Source organism: Balaenoptera ricei, chromosome 18 (genome assembly GCF_028023285.1).
Source record: "Balaenoptera ricei isolate mBalRic1 chromosome 18, mBalRic1.hap2, whole genome shotgun sequence".
Classification (NCBI taxonomy): Eukaryota; Metazoa; Chordata; class Mammalia; order Artiodactyla; family Balaenopteridae; genus Balaenoptera; species Balaenoptera ricei.
In genome coordinates this window covers 24185648-24210911 of record NC_082656.1, presented here as the reverse complement: position 1 = coordinate 24210911, position 25264 = coordinate 24185648, and the positions used below count along the sequence as shown (strand labels likewise).

The following is a 25264-nucleotide window of genomic DNA, read 5'->3' as shown; positions in this document are numbered from 1 at the left end:
TTTCCTAATATATTTTTTATCTTTCTAATTTTATTTTGTATTTTAATTCTTTGATATTGTACTGCTCCTTTTTTTCTTTCTTTCTAATTTTTTTTTTTTTTTTTTTTTACCACACCATGAGGCTTGCAGGATCTTGGTTCCCAGGCCGGAGGTTGGGCCCAAGCTCCTGTGGTGGGAGATCCAAGTCCAAATTGCTGGACTAACAGAGAACCTCAGAAACCAGGGAATATCAATCAGAGTGAGGGCTCCCGGAGGTCCTCATCTCAGCACCAAGACCCAGCTCTATCCAACTGCCTGCAAACTCCAGTGTTGGACGTCTCAGGCCAAACAACCAGTAATACAGGAATACAGCATCACCCATCAAAAAAGAAAAAAAAAAAAAAATGAAATGACAGAAAGATACGTTACAGAAGAAGCTGCAGCGTAAAAACCTACAAGACCAAATAAATGAAGACAAATAGGCAACCTACCTGAAAAAGAATTCAGAGTAATGATAGTAAAGATGATCCAAATCTTGGAAACATAATGGAGAAAATACAAGAAACATCTAACGAGGATCTAGAAGAACTAAAGAGCAAACAAACAGCGATGAACAACACAATAACTGAAATTAAAAATACTCTAGAAGGAATCAATAACAGAATAACTGAGGCAGAAGAATGGATAAGTGACCTGGAAGATAAAAGGGTGGAAATAACTTCCAGGGAGCAGAATAAAAAAAAAAGAAAAAAGAATGAAAAGAATTGAGGACAGTCTCAGAGACCTCTGGGACAACATTAAACACACCAACATTCGAATTATAGGGGTCCCAGAAGAAGAAGACAAAAAGAAAGGGTCTGAGAAAATATTTGAACAGTTATAGTCGAAAACTTCCCTAACATGGAAAAGGAAATAGTCAGTGAAGTCCAGGAAGCACAGAGAGTCCCATAAGGATAAACCAAAAAGAGACACACACTGAGACACATATTAATCAAACTATCAAAAATTAAATAAAAAGAAAAAATGTTAAAAGCAGCAAAGGAAAAGCAACAAATAACATACACGGGAGTCCCCATAATGTTAACAGCTGATAGTTCAGCAGAAACTCTGCAAGCCAGAAGGGAGTGGCAGGACATATTTAAAGTGATGAAAGGGAACAACCAACAACGAAGATTACCCTACCCAGCAAGAATCTCATTCAGATTCTATAGAGATATTAAAACCCTTACAGACAAGCAAGAGCTAAGAGAATTCAGCACAACCAAACCAGCTTTACAACAAATGCTAAAGGAACTTCTCTAGAGAGGAAATACAAGAGAAGGAAAAGACCTACAAAAACAAACCCAAAGCAATTAAGAAAATGGTAATAGGAACATACATATGGATAATTACCTTAAATGTAAATGGATTAAAAGCTCCAACCAAAAGACACAGACTGGCTGAATGGATACATAAACAAGACCCATACATATGCTGTCTACCCACTTCAGACCTAGGGACCCATACAGACTGAAAGTGAGGGGATGGAAAAAGATGTTCCATGCAAAAGGAAATCAAAAGAAAGCTGGAGTAGGAATTCTCATATCGGACAAAATAGACTTTAAAATAAAGACTATTATAAGAGACAAACAGGGACACTACATAATGATCAAGGGATCAAACCAAGAAGAAGATAGAACAATTGTAAATATTTATGCACCCAGCACAGGAGCACCTCAATACATAAGGCAGATGCTAACAGCCATAGAAGGGGAAATCAATAGTAACACAATCGTAGGAGGAGACTTTAACACCCAACTTTCACCAATGGACAGATCATCCAAAATGAAAATAAATGAGGAAACACAAACTTTAAATGACACATTAAACAAGATGGACTTAATTGATACTTATAGGACACACCATCCAAAAACAACAGAATACACTTTCCTCTCAAGTGCTCATGGAACATTCTCCAGGATAGACCATATCTTGGGTCACAAATCAAGCCTTGTTAAATTTAAGAAAACTGAAATCGTATCAAGTATCTTTTCTGACCACAACTCTATGAGACTAGATATCAATTACAGGAAAAAAACTGTAAAAAGTACAAACACATGGAGGCTAAGCAATACGCTACTAAATAACCTAGAGATCACTGAAGAAATCAAACAAGAAATAAAAAATACCTAGAAACAAATGACAATGAAAACACGACGACCCAAAACCTATGGGACGCAGCAAAAGCAGTTCTAAGAGGTAAGTTTATAGCAATACAATCCTACCTCAAGAAACAAGAAACATCTCAAACAACCTAATGTGATTAGAGAAAGAACAAAAAAAAAAAAACCCAAAGTTAGCAGAAGGAAAGAAATCATGAAGATCAGATCTGAAATAAATGAAAAAGTAATGAAGGAAACAATAGCAAAGATCAATAAAACTAAAAGCTGGTTCTTTGAGAAGATAAACAAAATTGATAAACCATTAGCCAGACTCATCAAGAAAAAAAGGGAGAAGGCTCAAATCAACAGAATTAGAAATGAAAAAGGAGAAGTAACAACTGACACTGCAGAAATACAAAGGATCATGACAGATTACTACAAGCAACTATATGCCAATAAAGTGGACAATCTGGAAGAAACGGACAAATTCTAAGAAAAGCACAGCCTTCTGAGACAGAACCAGGAAGAAATAGAAAGTATAAACAGACCAATCACAAGCACTGAAATTGAGACTGTAATTAAAAATCTTCCAACAAACAAAAACCCAGGACCGGATGGCTTCAGAGGCGAATTCTATCAAACATTTAGAGAAGAGCTAACACCTATCCTTCTCAAACTCTTCCAAAATATAGCAGAGGGACAAACACTCCCAAACTTATTCTATGAGGCCACCATCACCCTGATACAAAACCAGACAAAGATGTCACAAAGAAAGAAAACTATAGGCCAATAACACTGATGAACATAGATGCAACAATCCTCAACAAAACACTAGCAAACAGAATCCAACAGCACATTGAAAGGATCATACACTATGATCAAGTGGGGTTTATCCCAGGAATGCAATGATTCTTCAATATATGCCAGTCAATCAATGTGATACACCATATTAACAAACTGAAGGAGAAATACAATATGATCATCTCAATAGATGCAGAAAAAAGTTGTGACAAAATTCAACACCCATTTATGATAAAAACTCTCCAGAAAGTAGGCATAGAGGGGACTTACCTCAACATAATTAAAGCCATATATGACAAAGCCACAGCCAACAACATTCTCAATGATGAAAAACTGAAACCATTTCCTCTAAAATCAGGAACAAGACAAGGTTGCCCACTCTCACCACTGTTATTCAACATAGTTTTGGAAGTTTTAGCCATGGCAATCAGAGAAGAAAAAGAAATAAAAGGAATCCAAATTGGAAAAGAAGAAGTAAAACTGTAACTGTTTGCAGATGACATGATACTATACATAGAGAATCCTAAAGATGCTACCAGAAAACTCCTAGAGCTAATCAATGAATTTGGTAAAGTAGCAGGATACAAAATTAATGCACAGAAATCTCTTGCATTCCTACACACTAATGATGAAAAATCTGAAAGAGACATTAAGGAAACACTCCCACTTACCACTGCAACAAAAAGAATAAAATACCTAGGAATAAACCTACCTAAGGAGATAAAAGACCTGTATGCAGAAAACTATGACACTGATGAAAGAAGTTAAAGATAATACAAACAGATGGAGAGATATACCATGTTCTTGGATTGGAAGAATCAATACTGTGAAAATGACTGTACTACCCAAAGCAATCTACAAATTCAATGCAATCCCTATCAAACTACCAATGGCATTTTTCAGAAAATTAGAACAAAAAACTTCACACTTTGCATGGAAACACAGAAGACCCTGAATAGCCAAAGAAATCTTGAGAAAGAAAAATGGAGCTGGAGGAATCAGGCTCCCAGACTTCAGACTATACTACAAAGTTACAGTAATCAAGACAGTATGGTACTGGCACAAAAACAGAAATATAGATCAATGGAACAGGATAGAAAGCCCAGAGATAAACCCACAAACATATGGTCACCTTATATTTGACAAAGGAGGCAAGAGTATACAATGGAGAAAAGACAGCCTCCTCAATAAGTGGCTGGGAAAACTGGACAGCTACATGTAAAAGAATGAAATTAGAACACCACCTAACACCATACACAAAAATAAACTCAAAATGGATTAAAGACCTAAATGTAAGGCCAGGCAATATAAAACTCTTAGAGGAAAACATAGGCAAAACACTCTATGACATAAATCACAGCAAGATCCTTTTTGACCCACCTCCTGGAGAAATAGAAATAAAAATAAACAAATGGGGCCTAATGAAACGTAAAAGCTTTTGCACAGCAAAGGAAACCGTAAAAAAAGACAAAAAGACAATCCTCAGAATGGGAGAAAATATTTGCAAACGAAGCAACTGACAAAGGATTAATCTCCAAAATATATAAGCAGCTCATGAAGCTCAATATCAAAAAAACGAACAACCCAATCCAAAAATGGGCAGAAGACCTAAATAGACATTTCTCCGAAGAAGATATACAGATTGCCAACAAACTCATGAAAAGATGCTCAACATCACTAATCATTAGAGAAATGCAAATCAAAACTACAATGAGGTATCACCTCACACCGGTGAGAATGGCCATCATCAAAAAATCTACATAAATGCTGGAGAGGGTGTGGAGGAAAGGGAACCCTCTTGCACTGTTGGTGGAAACGTAAATTGATACAGCCATTATGGAGAACGGTATGGAGGTTCCTTAAAAAACTAAAAATAGAACTACCATATGACCCAGCAGTCCCACTACTGGGCATATACCCTGACAAAACCATAATTCAAAAAGAGTCATGTACCACAATGTTCACTGCAGCACTGTTTACAATAGCCAGGACATGGAAGCAACCTCAGTGTCCATCGGCAGATGAACGGATAAAGAAGTGTGGCACGCATATATATAATGGAATATTACTCAGCCATAAAAAGAAATGAAATTGTCTTATTTGTAGTGAGGTGGATGGACCTAGAGTCTGTCATACAGAGTGAAGTAAGTCAGAAAGAGAAAAACAAATACCGTATGCTAACACATATATATGGAATCGAAAAAAAAAAAAAGGTTCTCATGAACCTAGGGGCAGGACAGGAATAAAGACACAGACGTAGAGAATGGACTTGAGGACAAGGGGAGGGGGAAGGGTAAGCTGGGACGAAGTGAGAGAGTGGCATGGACATATATACACTACCAAATGTAAAATAGCTAGTGGGAAGCAGCTGCATAGCACAAGGAGATCAGCTCAGTGCTTTGTGACCACTTGGAGGGGTGGGATAAGGAGGGTGGGAGGGAGACGCAAGAGGGAGGGCATATGGGGATATACGTATGCATATAGCTGATTCGCTTTGTTATACAGCAGAAACTAATACAACACTGTAAAGTAATTATACTCTGATAAAGATATTAGAAAAAAAAGTAAATTCTGTAGCAAGAATATGTGCAAATACACTAGCAATCACAATAAATGAGAATACATTAAAAGACTACAAAATTGGGTAAAAGAAAAAGCCATTTTTGTCACTAGAAATCTAATTTAAGCCAAGTGACACACAGGGGTTAATATTAAGTGATGGAAAAAGAAATTGCCACATAAGTTCTAACAAGAAGGATGGCAGAAAAATATATTAGAATCAGACAAAATTAAAAGACCAAAAACATAAAGCCAAAAATCACTAAATGGGAAGAGTAGTATATTACATATAAATAAAAATCTGTACTGAAAGGCAGGCTTCTTATAAGTCTCATTGGTTGGAACTACTTCCCATATCAATGGCTGAACCAGTCATAGTTAAGGAGAATAGAATTTCCTTGATCAGTTAGACCATTTGCAAATGGATCCCTGGACTGATTTCTTCTGAATTCTCGGAAACACAGGCCTTGCTAAGTAGGATGAATACATGAAGGAAAAAAACAGGGTTTTAGGAGAGAATTAGGCAATTGACAATATTTGATACACCACTCTGAAGTTATCACAACACAATATTTTCTTGTGTAGCATTAATTACTACCAAGTGATTAATCACTATAAAATGAAAGTGCAATGTTTTTTATTTTTCTCCTTTTAATTGTCCATCTTCTCCATGAAAAAGTAAAATTCAGGAGAGCAGGGACCTTGTCTATCCTGTTTCTAATTGGAGCTCCAGCATCTTGTAGAAGGCTCAGTACATAATACGAGCTCAGTACATGTTTGTTGAGAGGATGGATGGATGGATGGATGGATGGATGGATGGATGGATGGATGGATGAATGAATACTGGGATGGATTACTCTGAGATAGATCAACCAGAATAATAAAGTAAAAAAAAAAAAAAAAGCCAGAAAAGGAAAGCTTAATATGGTGTTAAATAGTGTCAGAGTTACAGGGATAGAGGGATTTCAAAAAGACCACTGAATTGAATGTTCAGAAGGGATTTTACCTTTAGAGAGCAGTTGCAGTAAGAATATTTATGAATATAAACCAGAACATAAAGCATTAAGGACAAAGTGGGCTATAAAGGTGTGATTACAGTAATATTACCTTTGTCTTTTTTTTTTTTTTTGGTAGAAGCAGAAAAGGTGTTAGCTCTGAGGATAGCAGAATCAAGGAAGGAGTTGGTTGGCTTCTTTATTTAGAATGGCAAGAGTCAGCATGTTTGTTGACAAAAAAAGTAGTAGTCAGTGGAGAATATACTGAAGGCATAGGTTGGAAAGGGAATTGTAAATAAATTTCTAGAAGAGGGAATTGAATCAAATGTAAAATACTGAGAAGTTAAACTTAAGGAAGAACCTACTGTCCCCAGAGACCAGCGTAATGTAAGAATGTGAAAGTCAGGGACATACCGGGCAGGATCAATGTGCTGTCACCTCAACTTAACCTAGAGAATCTACTTTCCAATTACTCCACAGCAGGTGTTCAATAAATACTTGTTGAATGAATGGAATGAACAAACACATGAATAGACACAATGATACAAATGTGTTATTTTCTGTATCTTCCTACCATAAACATGATTGGTTTTTTTTTTGAATTTTATTTTATTTATTTTTTTATACAGCAGGTTCTTATTAATCATCAGTTTTATACACATCAGTGTATACATGTCAATCCCAATCGCACAATTCATCACACCACCATGCCCACCCCCCCGCCACTTCCCCCCTTGGTGTCCATACGTTTGTTCTCTACATCTGTGTCTCAATTTCTGCCCTGCAAACCTGTTCATCTGTACCATTTTTCTAGGTTCCACATATATGCGTTAATATACAATATTTGCTTTTCTCTTTCTGACTTACTTCACTCTGTATGACAGTCTCTAGATCCATCCACGTCTCAACAAATGACCCAATTTCGTTCCTTTTTATGGCTGCATAATATTCCAGTGTATATATGTACCACAACTTCTTTATCCATTCATCTGTCGATGGGCATTTAGGTTGCTTCCATGACCTGGCTGTTGTAAACAGAGCTGCAATGAACATTTTGGTACATGACTCTTTTTGAATTATGGTTTTCTCTGGGTATATGCCCAGTAGTGGAATTGCTGGATCATATGGTAATTCTATTTTTAGTTTTTTAAGGAACCTCCATACTGTTCTCCATAGTGGCTAGATCAATTTACATGCCCACCAACAGTGCAAGAGGGTTCCCTTTCCTCCACACCCTCTCCAGCATTTGTTGTTTGTAGATTTTCTGATGATGCCCATTCTAACTGGTGTGAGGTGATACCTCATTGTAGTTTTGATTTGCATTTCTCTAATAATTAGTGATGTTGAGCAGCTTTTCATGTGCTTCTTGGCCATCTGTATGTCTTCTTTGGAGAAATGTCTATTTAGGTCTTCTGCCCATTTTTGGATTGGGTTGTTTGTTTTTTTAATATTGAGCTGCATGAGCTGTTTATATATTTTTCAAATTAATCCTTTGTCTGTTGATTCGTTTGCAAATATTTTCTCCCATTCTGAGGATTGTCTTTTCGTCTTGTTTATGGTTTCCTTTGCTATGCAAAAGCTTTGAAGTTTCATTAGGTCCCATTTGTTTATTTTTGTTTTTATTTCCATTACTCTAGGAGGTGGATCAGAAAAGATCTTGCTGTGATTTATGTCAAAGAGTCTTCTTCCTATGTTTTCTTCTAAGAGTTTTATAGTGTCCAGTCTTACATTTAGGTCTCTAATCCATTTTGAGTTTATTTTTGTGTATGGTGTCAGGGAGTGTTCTAATTTCATTCTTTTACATGTAGCTGTCCAGTTTTCCCAGCACCACTTATTGAAGAGACTGTCTTTTCTCCACTGTATATCCTTGCCTCCTTTGTCATAGATTAGTTGACCATAGGTGCGTGGGTTTATCTCTAGGCTTTCTATCTTGTCCCATTGATCTATATTTCTCTTTTTGTGCCAGTACCATATTGTCTTGATTACTGTAGCTTTGTAGTATAGTCTGAAGTCAGGGAGTCTGATTCCTCCAGCTCCACTTTTTTCCCTCAAGACTGCTTTGTTTATTCGGGATCTTTTGTGTCTCCATACAAATTTTAATATTTTTTTGTTCTTGTTCTGTAAAAAATGACACTGGTAATTTGATAGGGATTGCACTGAATCTGTAGATTGCTTTGGGTAGTATAGTCATTTTCACAATATTGATTCTTCCAATCCAAGAACATGGTATATCTCTCCATCTGTTGGTATCATCTTTAATTTCTTTCATCAGTGTCTTATAGTTTTCTGCATACAGGTCTTTTGTCTCCCTAGGTAGGTTTATTCAAATGTGTTATTTTCTCTATCTTCCTACCATAAACATGATTCTTCTTGTTTTCTTAAGGTAAACCACTGAAGTGATAAGGAGTAACAGACTCTACCAGCCAGGAAATGCCTCCAGGGGACATTTTCTAACAACAACAGACTGAGCAAAAAGGGAGAGAAGCAAAAAGAAGGTAAATATCCTTATGTATTCTACCCTTATTGAAGTCCCTAGTGATGGAATTATCTATACACTCGTGATTCATTTTACTGAAAGCTTCAGCAAGTAAAGGGAAATAATTTATGTTAAAAAAATATGTTTAATTAGTAACCAGAAAATATGTATGTATCAATATTTGTCTAACTCCAGAAGAAAAACAAGATTAAGAAATAAAAAGCTTTATTTTCACTGTTTAAAATAACTGCTCAACCTGAAAATTAAATCCCAGATCTGATTTTCTAATCTGTTGAGCATTCTCTTTGTAAAATGTTCTACTTTTAATGGTTTTTACATTCTAAATATATACACCAAACTTTATAAAACACTATTTAAAATTCACTAAAAGTTATTTTAAAGTAAATCGTATCTACACTGATTTCATAACACTCCCCTCAGTATCTAAGTACCTCAGGACCTAGGAATAAGTTAAAAGATCACAGAAACACTTCATGTGATTTAACAGACATTACTGAAAATACAACATGAGTGTATACCAGATTTAGTTTCCACATGCTAATTGCTAGAATCTTACTGTAACATTGCTTCTTTAATTGTAGATTTCAATATGAGGCCTTTGTCAAAAGAAAAAAAATTTTTTAAACACCAAGGGATAAAAATGTTTCATGGTTTCTTTATTGCTTATATAGTAGCTTAATAACTAAATTGGTAACTTACATTATTTCTTTCAACAATTTAATTACTACGTACTATGCACAAAACAGCTCAGTGACACAGTCATTTATATTGTATGCTGGATGAAATTATGAATGAGTAAGAAATTGACCACTTTGGGGAGGAGGGTAGTACTCAAAAGGGTCAAATTACAGCAACGACAATTAGTACATATTTCATAATATGATTTCCACACACAATTGCTATAATAAGTTACCTTGTGCAACAAAGACATAAGGAAAAAAAAACCAAATTAAATGAAATCAAGGAACTCAGAATGGGAGTTAGAATTCAGTTATTTGTATAATTGAAGAAACAGATTTAAGAGATATTCTGGAATAGGGCTTCCCTGGTGGCACAGTGGTTAAGAATCCACCTGCCAATGCAGGGGACACGGGTTTGAGCCCTGGCCCGGGAAGATCCCACAATGCCATGGAGCAGCTAAGCCCACGAGCCACAACTACTGAGCCCATGTGCCACAACTACTGAAGCCCGCGCACCTAAAGCCTGTGCTCCACAACAAGAGAAGCCACTGCAGTGAGAACCCCCGCACTGCAACAAAGAGTAGCCCCCGCTCACTGCAACTAGAGAAAGCCTGCGCACAGCAACAAAGACCCAACACAGCCAGAAATACAAAAAATAAATAAATAAATTTATAAAATAAAAAAAAAAAGATATTCTGGAAGAAATGACAGGATATCACCACAAACACAGCAAGAAAAATGTTGGAAAATAAAAATGATGGGGAATATAACGGTCTTCAACTAGCTGAATAATTTATTTTGCTTTTTTAAAGGACCTGGAATGAAGTGGCCCCTTGGAGCTGACTCCCATCTTCCCCATCACTCCCAGCCCTTGTTGAGGAGCCTCTGGCACCACTGAGCCTACATATCAAAGGCAGGTATGACCATCAAGTCACAACACTGTTTTCAGTTACATGCCAGAAATTTCATATTCTAATAAGGATTACCCTTTAAGTACTTTTCTTAGGAGGTTCTGTATTCATTTCACTGATTTCTGTTGCTCGTTTTATTTGGAATTTTATGTTTTGTTTGGAATGCTTCACATATTTGTATATGTGTAGAGTATCCTTACTTTTCATTCTATGTATATTTTTAGATGAACATTTAAGCCAGTTTCATGATTTTGTATGCCTGCTTTGTTTGTTATGCATTATAGCAGTCTCTGGACACTATTTGCAATATCATATATCTTTGGTTTAAAAAATGGCAGTGGCATTGGTTATGTTTTGTAGATCATAAGTTCCCAAGTGTTCTATCATCTTCTCCATGAGATGCTGGCACCAACTATAGCAGACAGATTGTAGCCCCTATGAGGCTAAGTATCATGAGAGTTTTGACCAGAAGGAGCTACCACACCACCATACTTTTAAAACACACTCACATCTCACCATTTTAAACACCTGTGGGGGTTTTTTATCGTGATTTTCACGTATGTAGGTATTTCTGTTCCAAAACCCTTCAAAATTATCTAGTACCCCAAGCAAATAATTAGCAGTGGCTAATTGGGTCTTTGAATACCTTCTGGCAGTGTTCATCCTTCATCTTTTGCAATTTTTTACTTCCTTCCCTTATAGAATCCACATAAGCCTGTCTTCTGGCCTGTAATGGTATAGGAAAAAAAAAATCATGGAAAAAAAGCATCACAACAATGTACTGGTCTGCCTCTCATGGGTCTGGTTCTAACAAATTGACCTCATACTAAGCATATAGTGAGCTCTCCATATACGGTTGCTTACTGAGCGATTTATGCATATGTCTGCAGACGCCCCTTGGGATATACAAAAAGAAGGTGAGTACAAGCAAAATCATCCAGCACATTTTAAAGGATGATCTAAATGTTTGTTTCATTAAGCTTTAAAAATATCCCCTCAGAGATAATCAACATAGTTTATTCTTTCTAATGAGAAGGATTTGAATCAGAGGAAAGTTAAATATATTTTTCAAGAATATTCCAACTAGCTGATGAATATCAGAGGCAAGCAATGGTGACACTGACATCAGAAGCACTGACATGTCTACTGCTCATTAATGCTATCCTATTAAACAGCATGTCAGCTGCTGATTGATACCATGTAATCCCACAGATGCCTTTCTCTCCAGGTCTTTGCGTCCCTAATCTGTACCTGAAGCTCACTTCTGTTCCTGAGAGGGAAAGCAAAGCCTGTTCAGGAGCACAGGAGCCATCATTCCTGGCTGAATTAGGACCTCAAGGGGGACCCTCGGAAGAGCCAGCACACACGGTAAGATGTCCTTCAGTCCCAGTGACCCTCCACGTCAGGGTTCTCCCCATGGGTGCAGAGACCATGTGTGCTGGAATTTATGAGATTTCAAGTATTCTATCTGTTCATGTCACTTTCTCTCCCTCACATTGATTTGTAGGCCACCCTCTGTAAGGCAGAGAGGCCAGCCTGATAAGTTAATGTGTAGGAAATCCATTGTTCTCATAAAACTACCAGCAGCATCATGGCAGCAGGTGACATATTTCAGGCCTAGTTCTTTGGACTAATAATCCATAAAGCTTATGTAGCCTGATTCCCCCCTTTTCTCTCACCATAATTTTTCTCAAGCACTTCTTAATTCATTCCCCCATTTCTGTCACTATAAAACCCATATTCCATCAAATAATGAGAAGCACTTGCCAGAAAGGGAGAGAGGCTCTCAGAATTGGATCAGCTATAGCACTACCAATTAGAAAGGTAGAGCTCCAGATGTGTTCAGAAAGCCCACATGTACCCAAACCCTGCTACATTAGACAGGCACACATATCCTAGGACTTTGTTGTGTCCATATCCTGAAGACAAGGGGACTGTGGTAAGATATAAAGGAGGGGGAGTCATTCTCCCATGAGCCCTTCTTTTTATATTAGAGAAGGCTAGTCTTTATCACAAATATTCCATACAAGATCTGAAAGGTGGGAAGGGGGCCAGGGGCACATCTTATAGTCAAGGGACTAAAAGGAGGAGTAAGATAGTTAAAGCAGACATGATGACTTTATTGAGGAACCTATTTGTATACCTTTCTTTTAAACTTAACCACTTTGCTGTTCTTTTATCAAAATATGGGTCCTAGTTTTTGAGTCAGGAAAAAAAATGGTTAGACACATAAAGTGTCAATGAAAAGGCCAGAGAAACTGGGAAGTGACATGGCATCTCAACTACAAAGAGTTCAAAGTTACTTGCAGTCCTAATGCTTGCTGTGATCCCTGGGCACGACAGGAAGTTTCTGTTCAAAAATAGGGGGAAAAAAACTTTTGATCACTATTTTTCTTAGTTCTAAGTCCCAGAAATTTCTATGTCATATTCACATTATTTTTCTATCATAAAATATTGATTTAACATATTAATAATAAACTTTTTGTTATTCAACTAAAATATATACTTTTAGTCATCCTCCCCCACAAGCTATGCTTATAATATATTCATTCAATAAGCAATATTTCAGCCTCCTATGCACAAGCACTGTGGTCAGACATGATCCCAGACCTCAAGTGCTCATAGCCTAGTGTGGAAGTCAGACAAAAAGATTAATGAGACTAATGATTACAGGTATTGTGACATCATGAGAGGTATTGTGACAAAAGATGCTAAAAAGAAGGACATTTAATTAAACTGGATCAAGGACACCTTCTCAAACTGGGTGACACTAGGTTGTGTCTTAAAGAGTAGGAATCAGACTAAGCGGGGCGGGGCACTGTGTGAATAAATGAAAAATGGCGTTGTATTAGTTGGCTCAGGCTGCCATAACAAAGTACCACAGACTGGGTGGCTTAAACAACAGATATTCATTGCCTCACATGGAAGTTAGAAGTCCAAAATCAAGGTGTCTGCAAGGTTGTTTCCTTCTGAGGGCTGTGAGGGAAGGAGCTAGGCCTCTCTCCTTGCTTACAGATGACCGTCTTCTCCCTGTGTCTCTTCACATCATCGTCCCTCTATACATGTCTGTTCCTATGTCCAAATTTCCCGTTTTTATAAGGATTCCTTTCCTATTGGATTAGATCTCATTTTAACTTGACCTCTGTAAAGACCCAGTCTCCAAATAAGATCACATTCTGAAGTACGGGAGGTTAGGTCTTCGACATATAAATTTGGAGGGGACACAATTCAATCCATGACAAGCACTAAGTTCCCATTTCAAGATGGTGAAGTGAATATGTTTCTGCTCCATTCCCCTCTCAGAAATTACCCTAAACAGAGGAGGAAATGAAACAAACACAAACCCTGCTTCAAAACCCAAGAGAAATCTGTATTCCCAGACAAAAATCTATGAAGACAAAGTAGATGAAGAAATGGTAGGTGGCTAGGAGAGGAAAGAGCAAACCTAAAGACTTGCTGGGTGGGGACAGGGGACTCACAAGAAGCCAGCTTTTTCCACAGAACAATGTGAGGGCCCCAGAAATTGATGCACCAGCTACTGGGTAAGACAGTTGGATGAAAGGATGGTGCCTATGTCTGCTTCCACCCTGAAAATTCAGGTGCTAATTCTCCCAGCCTTGAGAGGAACTCAAAAGTGTATCCTCTGGATCAACTAAACCAGACAGGCCTAGTACAGAAGGCAGCTGTGGTCATATCCCAGGGCAAGAATGAAAGGATTGTGTAAACTCCTACATACTAAGCGGTGAGCCTCTGGGCCCCCTTCTTTGAAGTTTTCTACTGCTCCCTGTACTGTTTCCTCTAAGACGTAGAGGGTGATTTTATCCATGAAACAAGAACAGGTTGTTATTTTTTAAAAGCAGCAAAGAAAAGAGGAGCTCTTAGAAATTAAAAATATCTCCTCTTTCCCCACAAAAAGACAAACCAGTAAAATATTTAGAAGATAAGGTCAATAAAATGTGTGAGATAACAAAAAAAAATGTATATTTTATATTTTTATATACATTTTGTATATAGTGTCATATATGTGTGTGTGTGTGTGTATATATATACATATATCTGCCCCAAGTTCCTGGCATAAAGCTCCTAAAACCTTTGTAATTTCCTAAATGGTAAGAGCTTTAGGAGCATCTCTTGTTCTAATATTTCGTCTTTGACCCCATCCCTGACTCAGGGCTCCTTAAAATCCTCATAATTTCCTAAGCGGTTAGAGCATAACGAGCATCTTTTGTTCTACTGAGGCAACTCCATGTGGGCTCCTGGGTGACTCCTGCATGGGGGCTGGTCACCAGAGAGACGGAGCCATGATTAGAAGTTTGTAATTTTCAGTCTCAAACCCACATCCTCCAGAGAGGAAAAAGGAGCTGGAAATGGAATTAATAATTGATCATGCTTACATGAGGAAGCCTCCATAAAAGTCCCAGAGGCATGGGGGTTCCGGGAACTGTCAGGTAGGTGAACATATCCATATACCAGGAGGGTGACCACACCCCAACTCCACAGGGACAGAAGCTCCTGCACTCGGGACCCTCCCTGACCTCACCCTATGTATCTCTTCATCTGGCTGTTCATCTGTATCCACCCTTTAATAAACTGGTAAACATAAGTAAGTATATAGTAGTATGAGTTCTGTGAGTGGCTCTAGTAAATTAAGTAAACCCCAGGTGCAGGTTGTGGGAACTTGTGATTTGTGGCCACGTTGGACAGAAGTTGTGGGTACCCTGGGGACCTACCACTTGTGACTGGCATCTGAAGTGGGGAGCAGTCTTGTGGGACTGAGTCCTTACCCTGTCGAATCTGACGCTATCACCAGGCAGAGAGTGTCAGAACTGAGTTGAATGGTAGGACACCCAGCTGGTGTTGCAGGACTGCTTGGTGGGGAAAACACCACACACACCTGGTCTCAGAAGTGCTGTGTGTGTGTCAGTGGAGCAGGAGTAAAGGAGACACTCAGGAGAGAAAGGACTGGGTTTTTTTCTAGCTCAATATGCCAGGAAGTAAGGGGAAAAAAGTAGTCAAAGGTAAATTAGAGGAGAAAAAATTTTTACGAAAAAGAAGAAGATAAATCAAGGAGGCCTAAGATTTGAATAATAAGAATCCCATAAAGAGAAAATGAAGGGAAATAAATCAAAGAAATAGCACAAGAAAATCATCCAAAACTAGAGATAAGTTTCCAGACTTAAAATGAATAAAAATGACCCTCCCACTAAGGCACAATATGAAATTACAGAATATCAGAAAAAAGGAGGTATTAAATTATTTCCAGGGGAAGCACAGAAAAGACCTCATATAAGAACTGAAATTCAGATGGCCTTGGATTTCTCAGGAACAAATAACTCAAAGTTAGAAGAGCAATGCCTTCAAAATGCTAAAGGAAAATTATTTGCAATTTGGAATACTTAACAGAAAATTGCAAGCTAAGTGTGAGGGCTGAATAAAGACAGTTTCAGACATGCAAGGGCTTGAACATACATCTTCTCTTGGCAAGCTACTAAATAATATGCTCCACCAAAACAAAGAAATAAATTTTAAAAATAGAGAAACAGAAATCAGGGAACCCAACACAGGAAAGCAACAAAAACAACTCCCCAGATGATGTTACAGCAGTGATTCTCATCCTTGGCTGCAGAGTAGAATTACCTGGGGAGCTTTAAAAGCCTCAAGCCCAGGCCACAATACAGCAGGAGCTCAGGGGGTGCCACCCAGGCATAAGGGAACTTTAAAAGCCTCAAGCCCAGGCCACAATACAGCAGGAGCTCAGGGGGTGCCACCCAGGCATCAGGGAACTTTAAAGCCCCCCAGGTGATTCCAATGTGCAGATGAGGTTGGGAATCATTCCATGAAAGGACAGTCCCAGAACCACAGCTGTGTAGGAGGCTTAAAGAACAACCAGCACAGGTTAAGTCAGGAGGGAGGAGGAGGAGAGGAGGGATATTTCCAGAAGGGAAAGAAACCCGAAATTGACAAGTTATCTGACAGGCACAAAGTGGAAAATTGTGTGGAAATTTTCATCAAGAGGCACTTTGTAGAAAGTCACAAAAGCTAAAGGAAGGCCATCAAATGTTCAAAGGAAACTAAGAAAATGCAAAAATAAAATGAAATTTTTTCAACGTTTTGAAAGGAAAAAAATGTAGAGTATAACTGGCTTGGCAGTGAGAAAATATTTTCAGAGTCATAATAAAGGAAAGCCTGAAATACTGAATGATTATATTGGGAGAATGGGGGAAAGAAATTAATAAGATCTAATATTGATTAATCAAGAGATAGCAATATACACGTTAACAGATATTCAGAGCCAAATAACAAAAGACACAGCTAAGGGAATGTGGCGGGATGAATAATGGCCCCCCAAAGATGTCCACGTCCTAATCCCTGGAAGTTGTCAATGTTATACTTTATATGGCAAAAGGGACTTTGCAGAAATTGAGGATCTGGAGACCGGGATATGGGCCTGTGTGATCCAGGTGGAACCAATATAATCACAATGGTCATTATAAGAGGAAGGCGAGAAGGTCAAAGTGTGGAGAGAAGGTGAGGTGAGGATGAAAAGTCAAGATTAAAGTGATCCACGTGCCAAGGAGCCAAAGAATGGTGGCAGCCAAGAGACGCTGGAAGAGGCAAGGAACCGATTTCCCCTCGAGCCTCCAGAAGGAACCAGCCCTACTGACACCCTGACTTCAGGCCCTTCATCCTCATGTCTGACTTCTGACCTCCAGAACTACGAGAGAATACATTTGTGTTGTTTTAAGCCGCTAAATTGGCAAAAAATCATTACAGCAGCAATGGAAAGGTAATACAAGGAGTTTAAAGAATTGAAATGCAGGTAGGATTGAAGGGATGCAAGGAACGTATGCCTTTCAGTGTTGACTTTTTAAAGGTCATGTGACACATGGTTAAAAAATTAAAGCAAACTGCACTGAGTGTTCAGAGGAGTGGAAGTGAGAGGATATGGCCAGAAAGGCGGGAATTAGAGAGCAGTGCTCCTCAAACATTAAGGTGCACACAAATCACCTGTGGACCATGTTAAAATGCAGGCTCTGATTCAGGTCTGGAGCTCCCAGGTGATGCTTATACTGCTGGTCTCTGGAGCGCACTTGGAGCAGCAGAGACCTAGACCGCAGGACCGCAGAGAGGTGAGTTGTGGGGGGTAGGGGAGAATGGAGGCACAGGAGGACAGAGGGCAGAGAGGGCTTTGTGCTTAAGCTAAGGCATTTTGACTTGATCCTTGAAGATACAGGGAGCCACTGGGCAGTGGAACAACAGGATGAGGTTTTTTTAAATTACTAGTCCCTGTAGAAGAGGCAGGGGGAAGCAAACCAGAGACGGGTTGTACATTAATGGCACAACTGGAAACATTCAGTGATCGGGACTGGGGAGGGTATGATGATGCTGGTACTTCTGCTTCCACACCCACCGCCAGTACAGAGAACTACATCCATCCATGTGTGAGTGGACACTGCAAGTTCTTCTTGTCTGAAGTTCTCTTGTGTGACACCCACAGGAATTTTCTTCTTGTCTTTTTCACTGACATCGTCATATGGCATTTATTAAATTCCCATCTGCCATGGCAGCCCCACATTTAAATAAGTGTGAGAAGAACAATTTTCTCAGGAAAGTTGCATTATATAGCAAAATTTAAATTGTGTTTAAAAAAACTTGAGAGAGTGCGGCTCCTCACGCCCCGCCTATGTGGATATCATGCAGTGTTCACCTTCTGTGCACTGACCACAGTTAAGGCAAACTGCAGGTGTCTTCTTTTAACTTCGCAGAAGTGTAATGTACATATTTGATTTTCCTAAAGCATTAAAAAATGGTTCTGCAATGCATTCTCTGAGGACTTCTATGCATATGGATTAGACAGTATGAGACGAATACAATATGGGTAAAAAGTCAGTTAAATATATTGAACACCCACAAATTATTAATAGTTTGGTGTCAAAACGGGAGCAGCTATTGAATGCTGTTGGTAAGGAGCCAATACTGCTCCATATTTCCTATTAATAGCTCTGAGGATCTTATGACTAAGGCAGTAATCAATCCACAGAAAATGCAGCTCTGGGAGAGATTACTAATGCCTTGGAAGACAATATTAAAATTCCAGGATGATCTTGTTAAATTGAAGAAACGAGCCAAAATCAATAGAGCAAGCACACAGGTGTTTCAACCACAGAATTCAAGAAGCCCTCAAACAGAAATCAAGACCAGCCAAACACCCAGGTGGTAAAGCTAGCCAACTCCCGTTTTCCCTCCCCTCCCGCATCATGAAAAGGCTATCCAGACAGATGTCATGGAGTGTCTCTACACGGGGTTTAATTCTACTACCTACAGCTTCTCAACTCCTTCCTCCAGTGCCCTGCAATGAGGGGAGAGGGATGATGGATTTGATGTGACTTGTGGAGCCCACACTAGTAAATTTGGACTTTGGAACACTGCCTTAGAAGCACGGAAAAAAGAAGAAGCATTTAGAGGTTTGTAGGTAAGAGGAGAATGACTTTTTCCCAAGGAGTGTCCTAATGTCGTCCTGACATTTTAAAATGTGGTCACTAAAGAGAAAAGGGGCTGGGTGGAGAGGAAGATCAGATGTCTCTAACAACCTCTCATTTACCTGCCCAAACCCTGAAAAGCTAAGACTTTTTAAAACTTAAACCAATCTTTTCTTTCAACTACAACCCTTTCCGATGGTCATCCTTAATGACACTACTTCCTTGCCCCCAGTTGGTCAGTCAGTAACCAAGCCCTGCCTTGTTCACCTCCTAAGTGGTTCTCTGACCTGCACTCTCATCTCCATCCTCTCACCCACCACCTTACTTCAAGTCTTCATCATTGCTTGCCGAGGCTAATATAGAAGCCTCAGAGACCTCTCTATTACTTCAGACCCATCCTTCACCTGGTTACCAGTGATCCAGCTAAAATGCAAATCTGACCTTGAGGCTTTCCTGTTTAAAACTTTTCAGTACCTTCAGTAATGACAGAATGAGGTTCAAGTTTTCCAATGTGGCATATACATGTCTGCAGTGGTGTTCTACCAGAAGCACCATGAGCTTCCTGTGTGGGGCATCTCTGGAACCTCAATGTCCAGGAGTTGCTGATAGCATCTTGTACCCGGGGTCAGGGACGCTACAAATCCTGCACTACCCAAGACAGCCCACACAATGAACCATCCTACCCAGACCGCCACAAATGAGAAACTCTCCTCATGGCTCCTGATTTCTTCTCCAGCCTTCTAGCTTGCCCTTCTAGACTGTGGCTACGCAAAACTCATCCCTAACACAGCCATGCTTTTTCTTGCCATTATACCTTAATTCTTGCTTCTAATTTCTGACACCTGGAATGACTCTCTTCTGACTCATCTTTTAAGCTTCAGCTTTCCAACTGCTACATGCTCTACACTCACCACTCTGCTTTATACCTGGTTCGCTCCTTCACTTGACTAAGGTCCTTACAGGCAGAAATTGTATGTGCTTGGTAGACCTTATATAAACATAAAAATCTGAGGGATGGATAGATGGACGGAGGACTGGGTGAGATCAAAGGTTTTTCAGAGGCTGATGCTCAGTCCATAATGTTGGCAACAAGTACAAGCATTGTTTTACAGCTGAGACAGTAGTTGAGGTCAAAGTTTCAGCTCAGATCATCTGCCTTTAGTTCCAAAATTCTATGCTGTACAGGTCACTCTCTGGCCTTAATCTTCATCCACTTTAAAAAGTGCCAGATGGCACCCTGCATGACGTTCCACTTACCGAAGCTGAAGATTGTGGGTCACTAATAGCCACTGGACAGGTACCTCTGTGTGGCGACTCTGTGTCGAGTCTTCTCAAGAACTCAGCAGTTTTGCTAGCAGCAACCCAAATAGGTGTTAGTACCTTCGTAAAAGTAGAACTATCATTATTTATTGTGCCTTTGGGTACTAGCCTAGACTTTTATTGGGGGATGACTAAAAGTCTCCTAGGTAGAACAAAAGGTGAGTTTGTGGACACGGTAGAGTAGAAAATCAAAACAAAATGCTATTGCAAGACTGCATTCATAGTTTGAAAAATGTAAAACTAGGTTTGTGGAATATGAACCTATGATTTCATTTTTTTCTTCTTCGTGTACTTTGACATGGAGATAAATGTCCTCTCAGATTCCACAGTACGGGGCCCTAATTTCCTATCTGAACATTTAAAGCGTGACACTCAGACTTCACTGTAGGGCTGTGGAATATCCCTCCCCTACAACACCTCACTCCACACTGGTGTCATATTAGGCCCTTCACCCTCCAGGGGTCTCTCTCCTAGTCATCTCACTGCCCTCGTGCTTTGACTACTCTCAGGATACACAGAGCTTCTAATCCATAACTCTTCACCATTTATGAGTCATGGACCCCTTTGGAATTCTGAAAACAGAAACAGACCCTCTCCCTACACACACACACACAAACACACACACACACACACACAAACACACACACACACCTTTATACTTGATTTGTACCTTCCACGGAAGGCAAGAAGTGCTGCCAGTTCTGGTCTGTATTTCTGGCATCTCTTTTTAGCTCTGAGAGACTTGGCATCTCTTTTTAGCTCTGAGAGACTGTGAAAGATGGACCTAGATGAATCCTCTGTTTTAATAAGTTGCTTTTTTCTTAAAAATCCACACCATCATCCCAGTTCCTCCCCTCATGTATGTCAAGCATGAATATTGGAATTGTTTCCCAGTCCTTACTGTAACAACTGCCCCATTCTGCTTACCAGTGATGAATTTCTGTTCCTTTGTCCTTTCCCCATGTGATTTGTGGGATTTTGATCCCCTTACTCCATATTCACAATCAAATAGCTCAGCACGGCCAGACTTATACTGCACCAGACCCTTGCAGCCTGCTCCCCTTCTGCTTCCTTCCTTCTCATCCCTCTGCTTCCCCCTAATACTTTAGGCTGATGCTAAGATCCAATTTATCAAGCATTTAGGGCATGGGCATCAAAGGAGACACAAATGGTCTGGTAAAAATAAATGGTATCCAGTGAGGGGGGGAATCAAAAAAGGAATTAGAAGTTAAACAGAGATGCCAACATCACTTCAAATAATCACTTAGGTAGAACATGGCATTTGAACAAGGTCAGAAGCTTGAGCTGGGAAAGGAAGAGCTGAAAGTTAAGCGACAAACATGACCCTGAGAAACACAAGGCTTCAGCAGCTGAGACAAGCAGGCTTTCCATTTGTCTAGGATTGCTTATCTTGCCCAGAATAGACAAGGAGACTAATGAAGTCGCAGGGGCTGGAAGCTGCCCCATTGTCTGGGGCTTTATGAAGCCATCAGTCAAAAGTGCAAAAAGAAGAGTATTGCCAGAAGTTTGGTTGAGATTTCTGAATATCCTTAGCTGAGAGCAGACCACAGGAGAAAGCAGTGAAAAAGAAGCGCCATGATAATAAGCAAATAAGGAGCTTCAGACCAAGTAGGCTGGCAGCCCTGCATTGTGTTCCAACAGTTGCTTCTTACCTGCCAATGCCAAGCACTAAGCTGGCTGGGTTGCTAACCACCAGGCACGGCCTTTGTGCCAACGATCCGTGCCCCACTCATGCCACAAGATCAAATCATAATGACAGGGCCACCGGACTGTCAGAGGCATACAAGTAGGGGCCTGTGAAGAATGGTGGATAACTCCCAAGTGATTAACTATACAAGCAAGACAAGTTCCAAGTTACCAGGCTAAATGGCATTTTTCTACTACCAATACTGTAAATTCCACACATTGGCTGAACTGGATTGGAATCCCTGTAGGTAATTATGGTCGTATTTAATAAAAACAAAATATATGAACCTCCTTGAGGGGCAAAAGGAGGAACATCTACTGGAGGGGAAATCCAACAAAACTAAGAACCCTGGACTCTAGCACTGAGTCACCTTTTCATTGGGGTTCTTTCTTTGTCACCACTGTGACTCTGCCACCTACTGAGGGGGGGGTGATCCTCTCCCACTTTATCACTTTGACCCAGGCACAAATACAGGATCCCTTCCTTTATTCTCCATAGAACAACTGAGGATGGAGCACCAATAACAGACTGGTTTTGAAGATTTACTTAACTCCTCTCCAACTTATGACACTTGTTCTTAGGGTGATGCCTCTGGCTTATTCTAAAATGTCTCTTCAGGGTAGCATCACCTGGACATAATTCCATTGTAGAAGAGACTGCTAAATATCCAACAAAATGGAAGTTTTCCTCTTCTAGTCATACAACCCGACTACATTTCCTAGCCTCCCTTACTGCTAAGGCTGGCCATGTGGTTGAGTTTTGACCAATGGAATGAGGAAGGAAGTGATACACACCACTTCCAGGATGAACTCATAATAAGTTTCCTACACATGCACCTCCATACATTTTCCTCCTCCTTCTGGCTGTCTGGAATAGAGGCAAACCCCAGCACAAAGTTGGAAGTCGTTTGTGTATTGAAGGTGGTAGCACTGCTAACAGTTTTTGGTGCCTGACTATCTGAGTGGAGGGGGTCTCCTCTCAAACCTGTTCGCCCATGTCTTACATGAGAAAAAGATAATAATAATGCTCAAGCAACTATTTATTTTGAGGTCTGTTGATCACAGCAATTAGCCAACCCTAGTAATACCACATAGATTTATATATACAAGAGAATTATCTCTCAATTTAGGTCATCAGTTCCACAAGTAGTACATAAGAAGAGGCCAAGAAGAGCTGAGGAAGAGTAGAAGAATAGAATTCTCAAGGATTAAGCTAGGCATCTTAGTTATTTCAGAACCTTAGTCAGGGGAGGAGAATGTGGGAAAGGGGAGGAACCCACCCATCCTTAAGCTGTCTTGGTATCAGGTCTAGGAGCTGCCTAGGCCCAGAGTATAAAAACGTATACTCATTTATCCCAGTAGTTAGAGGACAGGTAGGGGTTTGGAAGGAGAAACTGAGGGTGAGAAAGTCAGGAAAGGAAAGGGATATGGCTGCTTATATTGCAATATGATGGAATATTAATGTTTATGGAGATTCATCAATCAAAAAGTTTTTGACCTTTTTGAAAGGATAAAATATACGGGAGGGCTTCCCTGGCGGTGCAGTGGTTGAGAATCTGCCTGCCAATGCAGGAGACAAGGGTTCGAGCCCTGGTCTGGGAAGATCCCATATGCCACGGAGCAACTAGGCCCGTGAGCCACAATTACTGAGCCTGCGCGTCTGGAGCCTGTGCTCCGCAACGAGAGGCCGCGATAATGAGAAGCCCGCGCACCGCGATGAAGAGTGGCCCCCACTTGCTGCAACTAGAGAAAGCCCTCGCACGGAAACGAAGACCCAACACAGCCATAAATAAATAAAAATTTAAAAAATTTTTAAAAAAAATCACCTGCAGTTTAAAAAATATATATATATACAGGAAAGGCCACAGAGAGTGAAATGTGTGTCTGCTGGCTCATTTAAATATGACAGAAATGCAAAGATAATTCCTATAAGGCTTTTTTTTTTTTTTTTTTCCTATAAGGCTTTTTAAAAAAATAGTTAGAGAAGACAACTAGGGTTTCTAACGTTCATGGAAGAATCAGTTTACATGGAAAACAAACTTTTGGTTACCAAAGGGGAAGGGGGGAGAGGGACAAATTGGGAGTTTGGGATTAACAGATGCACCATGCCATATATAAAATAGATAAACAGCAAGGATTTTAAAAAAGAATATGCTTAAAACATTCACTTAGATCTGTAGGAGCTTGTGAATCAGGCTCCTGCCACTAATCACACCCCAGGGCTACAAGGTGCTATGCACCTTCCTCTACCTGGTTACCCACCAGGTAACCGCCAACTTTGCACCATGACAAGACACATAAGAACACGCTAACAGAGACTTCCCTGGCAGTCCAGTGGTTAAGACTTTGCCTTCCAATGCAGGGGGTGTGGGTTCGATCCCTAGTCGGGGAGCTAAGATCCCACATGCCTTGCAGCCAAAAAAACCAAAACATAAAACAGAAGCAATATTTTAACAAATTCAATAAAGATTTTTAAAAAAATAGTCCACATCAAAAAAAAAAAAAAGAACATACTAATAAAAATGTTAAACTACCGATTTTAAAGCTAAATAGTCATAATTTAAAAGGTACCCTCACTGAAAAAATACCAGTGACAAATCTCTCCCTGGTTCTTTTTATCTTGCTGGGAGTGAATGGGGCAGTTTTTCCTTCTCTCACCTCCTGTCAGCTGACACACAAATGCCAATGACTGCAGGGTGCAGATGGTGATATAAATGAGTGAAGTGAAGTGGGCCTAGATAGAGGGAGGGGAACGGGAGCACGACTCAGTGATATTCACAGTACATACCAAGAACTTACTAACCTAGTATATACTAACCTAGTATAGTGCTTGACACATACCAGGTACAAATTGTTGAATAAATGAAAGCACATTTCCTAATGTGAGATATTATCAATACATTTATATTTTTACCAGTGTAATAAATAAAAAAATTATTTGTGTTTCTCTGATTAGTGAAGCTGAATATTTCATTTATTTATACTTCTTCTCTTTTAACTATTTATTTCAAGCCCTTTGCCAGTTTTTCTAGAGTTGCCTTTTTCTTATTAATTTTCAAGGCTTCTTTGTGAAATTAAGCCTTTGCCAATTACTTTTGAGGCAAATAGTTTCTCCTAGACTATCACTTACTTGTAACGTAGTTCATTACGTCATCTATCATAGGTTTTTTTCTGTAGTCAAATCTGTATTTTTT

General features: G+C 39.6%; 1 protein-coding gene across 9 annotated transcripts in view; it reads right to left on the bottom strand.

Annotated features, from left to right (window-relative positions):
- Positions 1–25264, bottom strand: part of EPSTI1 (epithelial stromal interaction 1) — a 105949-nt gene that overhangs the window by 29583 nt on the left and 51102 nt on the right. For 6 of the 9 annotated variants that reach the window (XM_059902511.1, XM_059902512.1, XM_059902517.1 and 3 more), the window contains 2 exons: positions 20301–20394; positions 11210–11290 (listed from right to left, as the gene is read on the bottom strand). The exons of 1 other annotated variant lie outside the window; for it this stretch is intronic. In XM_059902511.1, coding sequence (XP_059758494.1) covers positions 11210–11290; positions 20301–20394 — 175 coding nt within the window. The remainder of the gene's footprint in view (positions 1–11209; positions 11291–20300; positions 20395–25264) is intronic. 2 more of the 9 variants (XM_059902516.1, XM_059902513.1) reach the window with 2 other exon arrangements.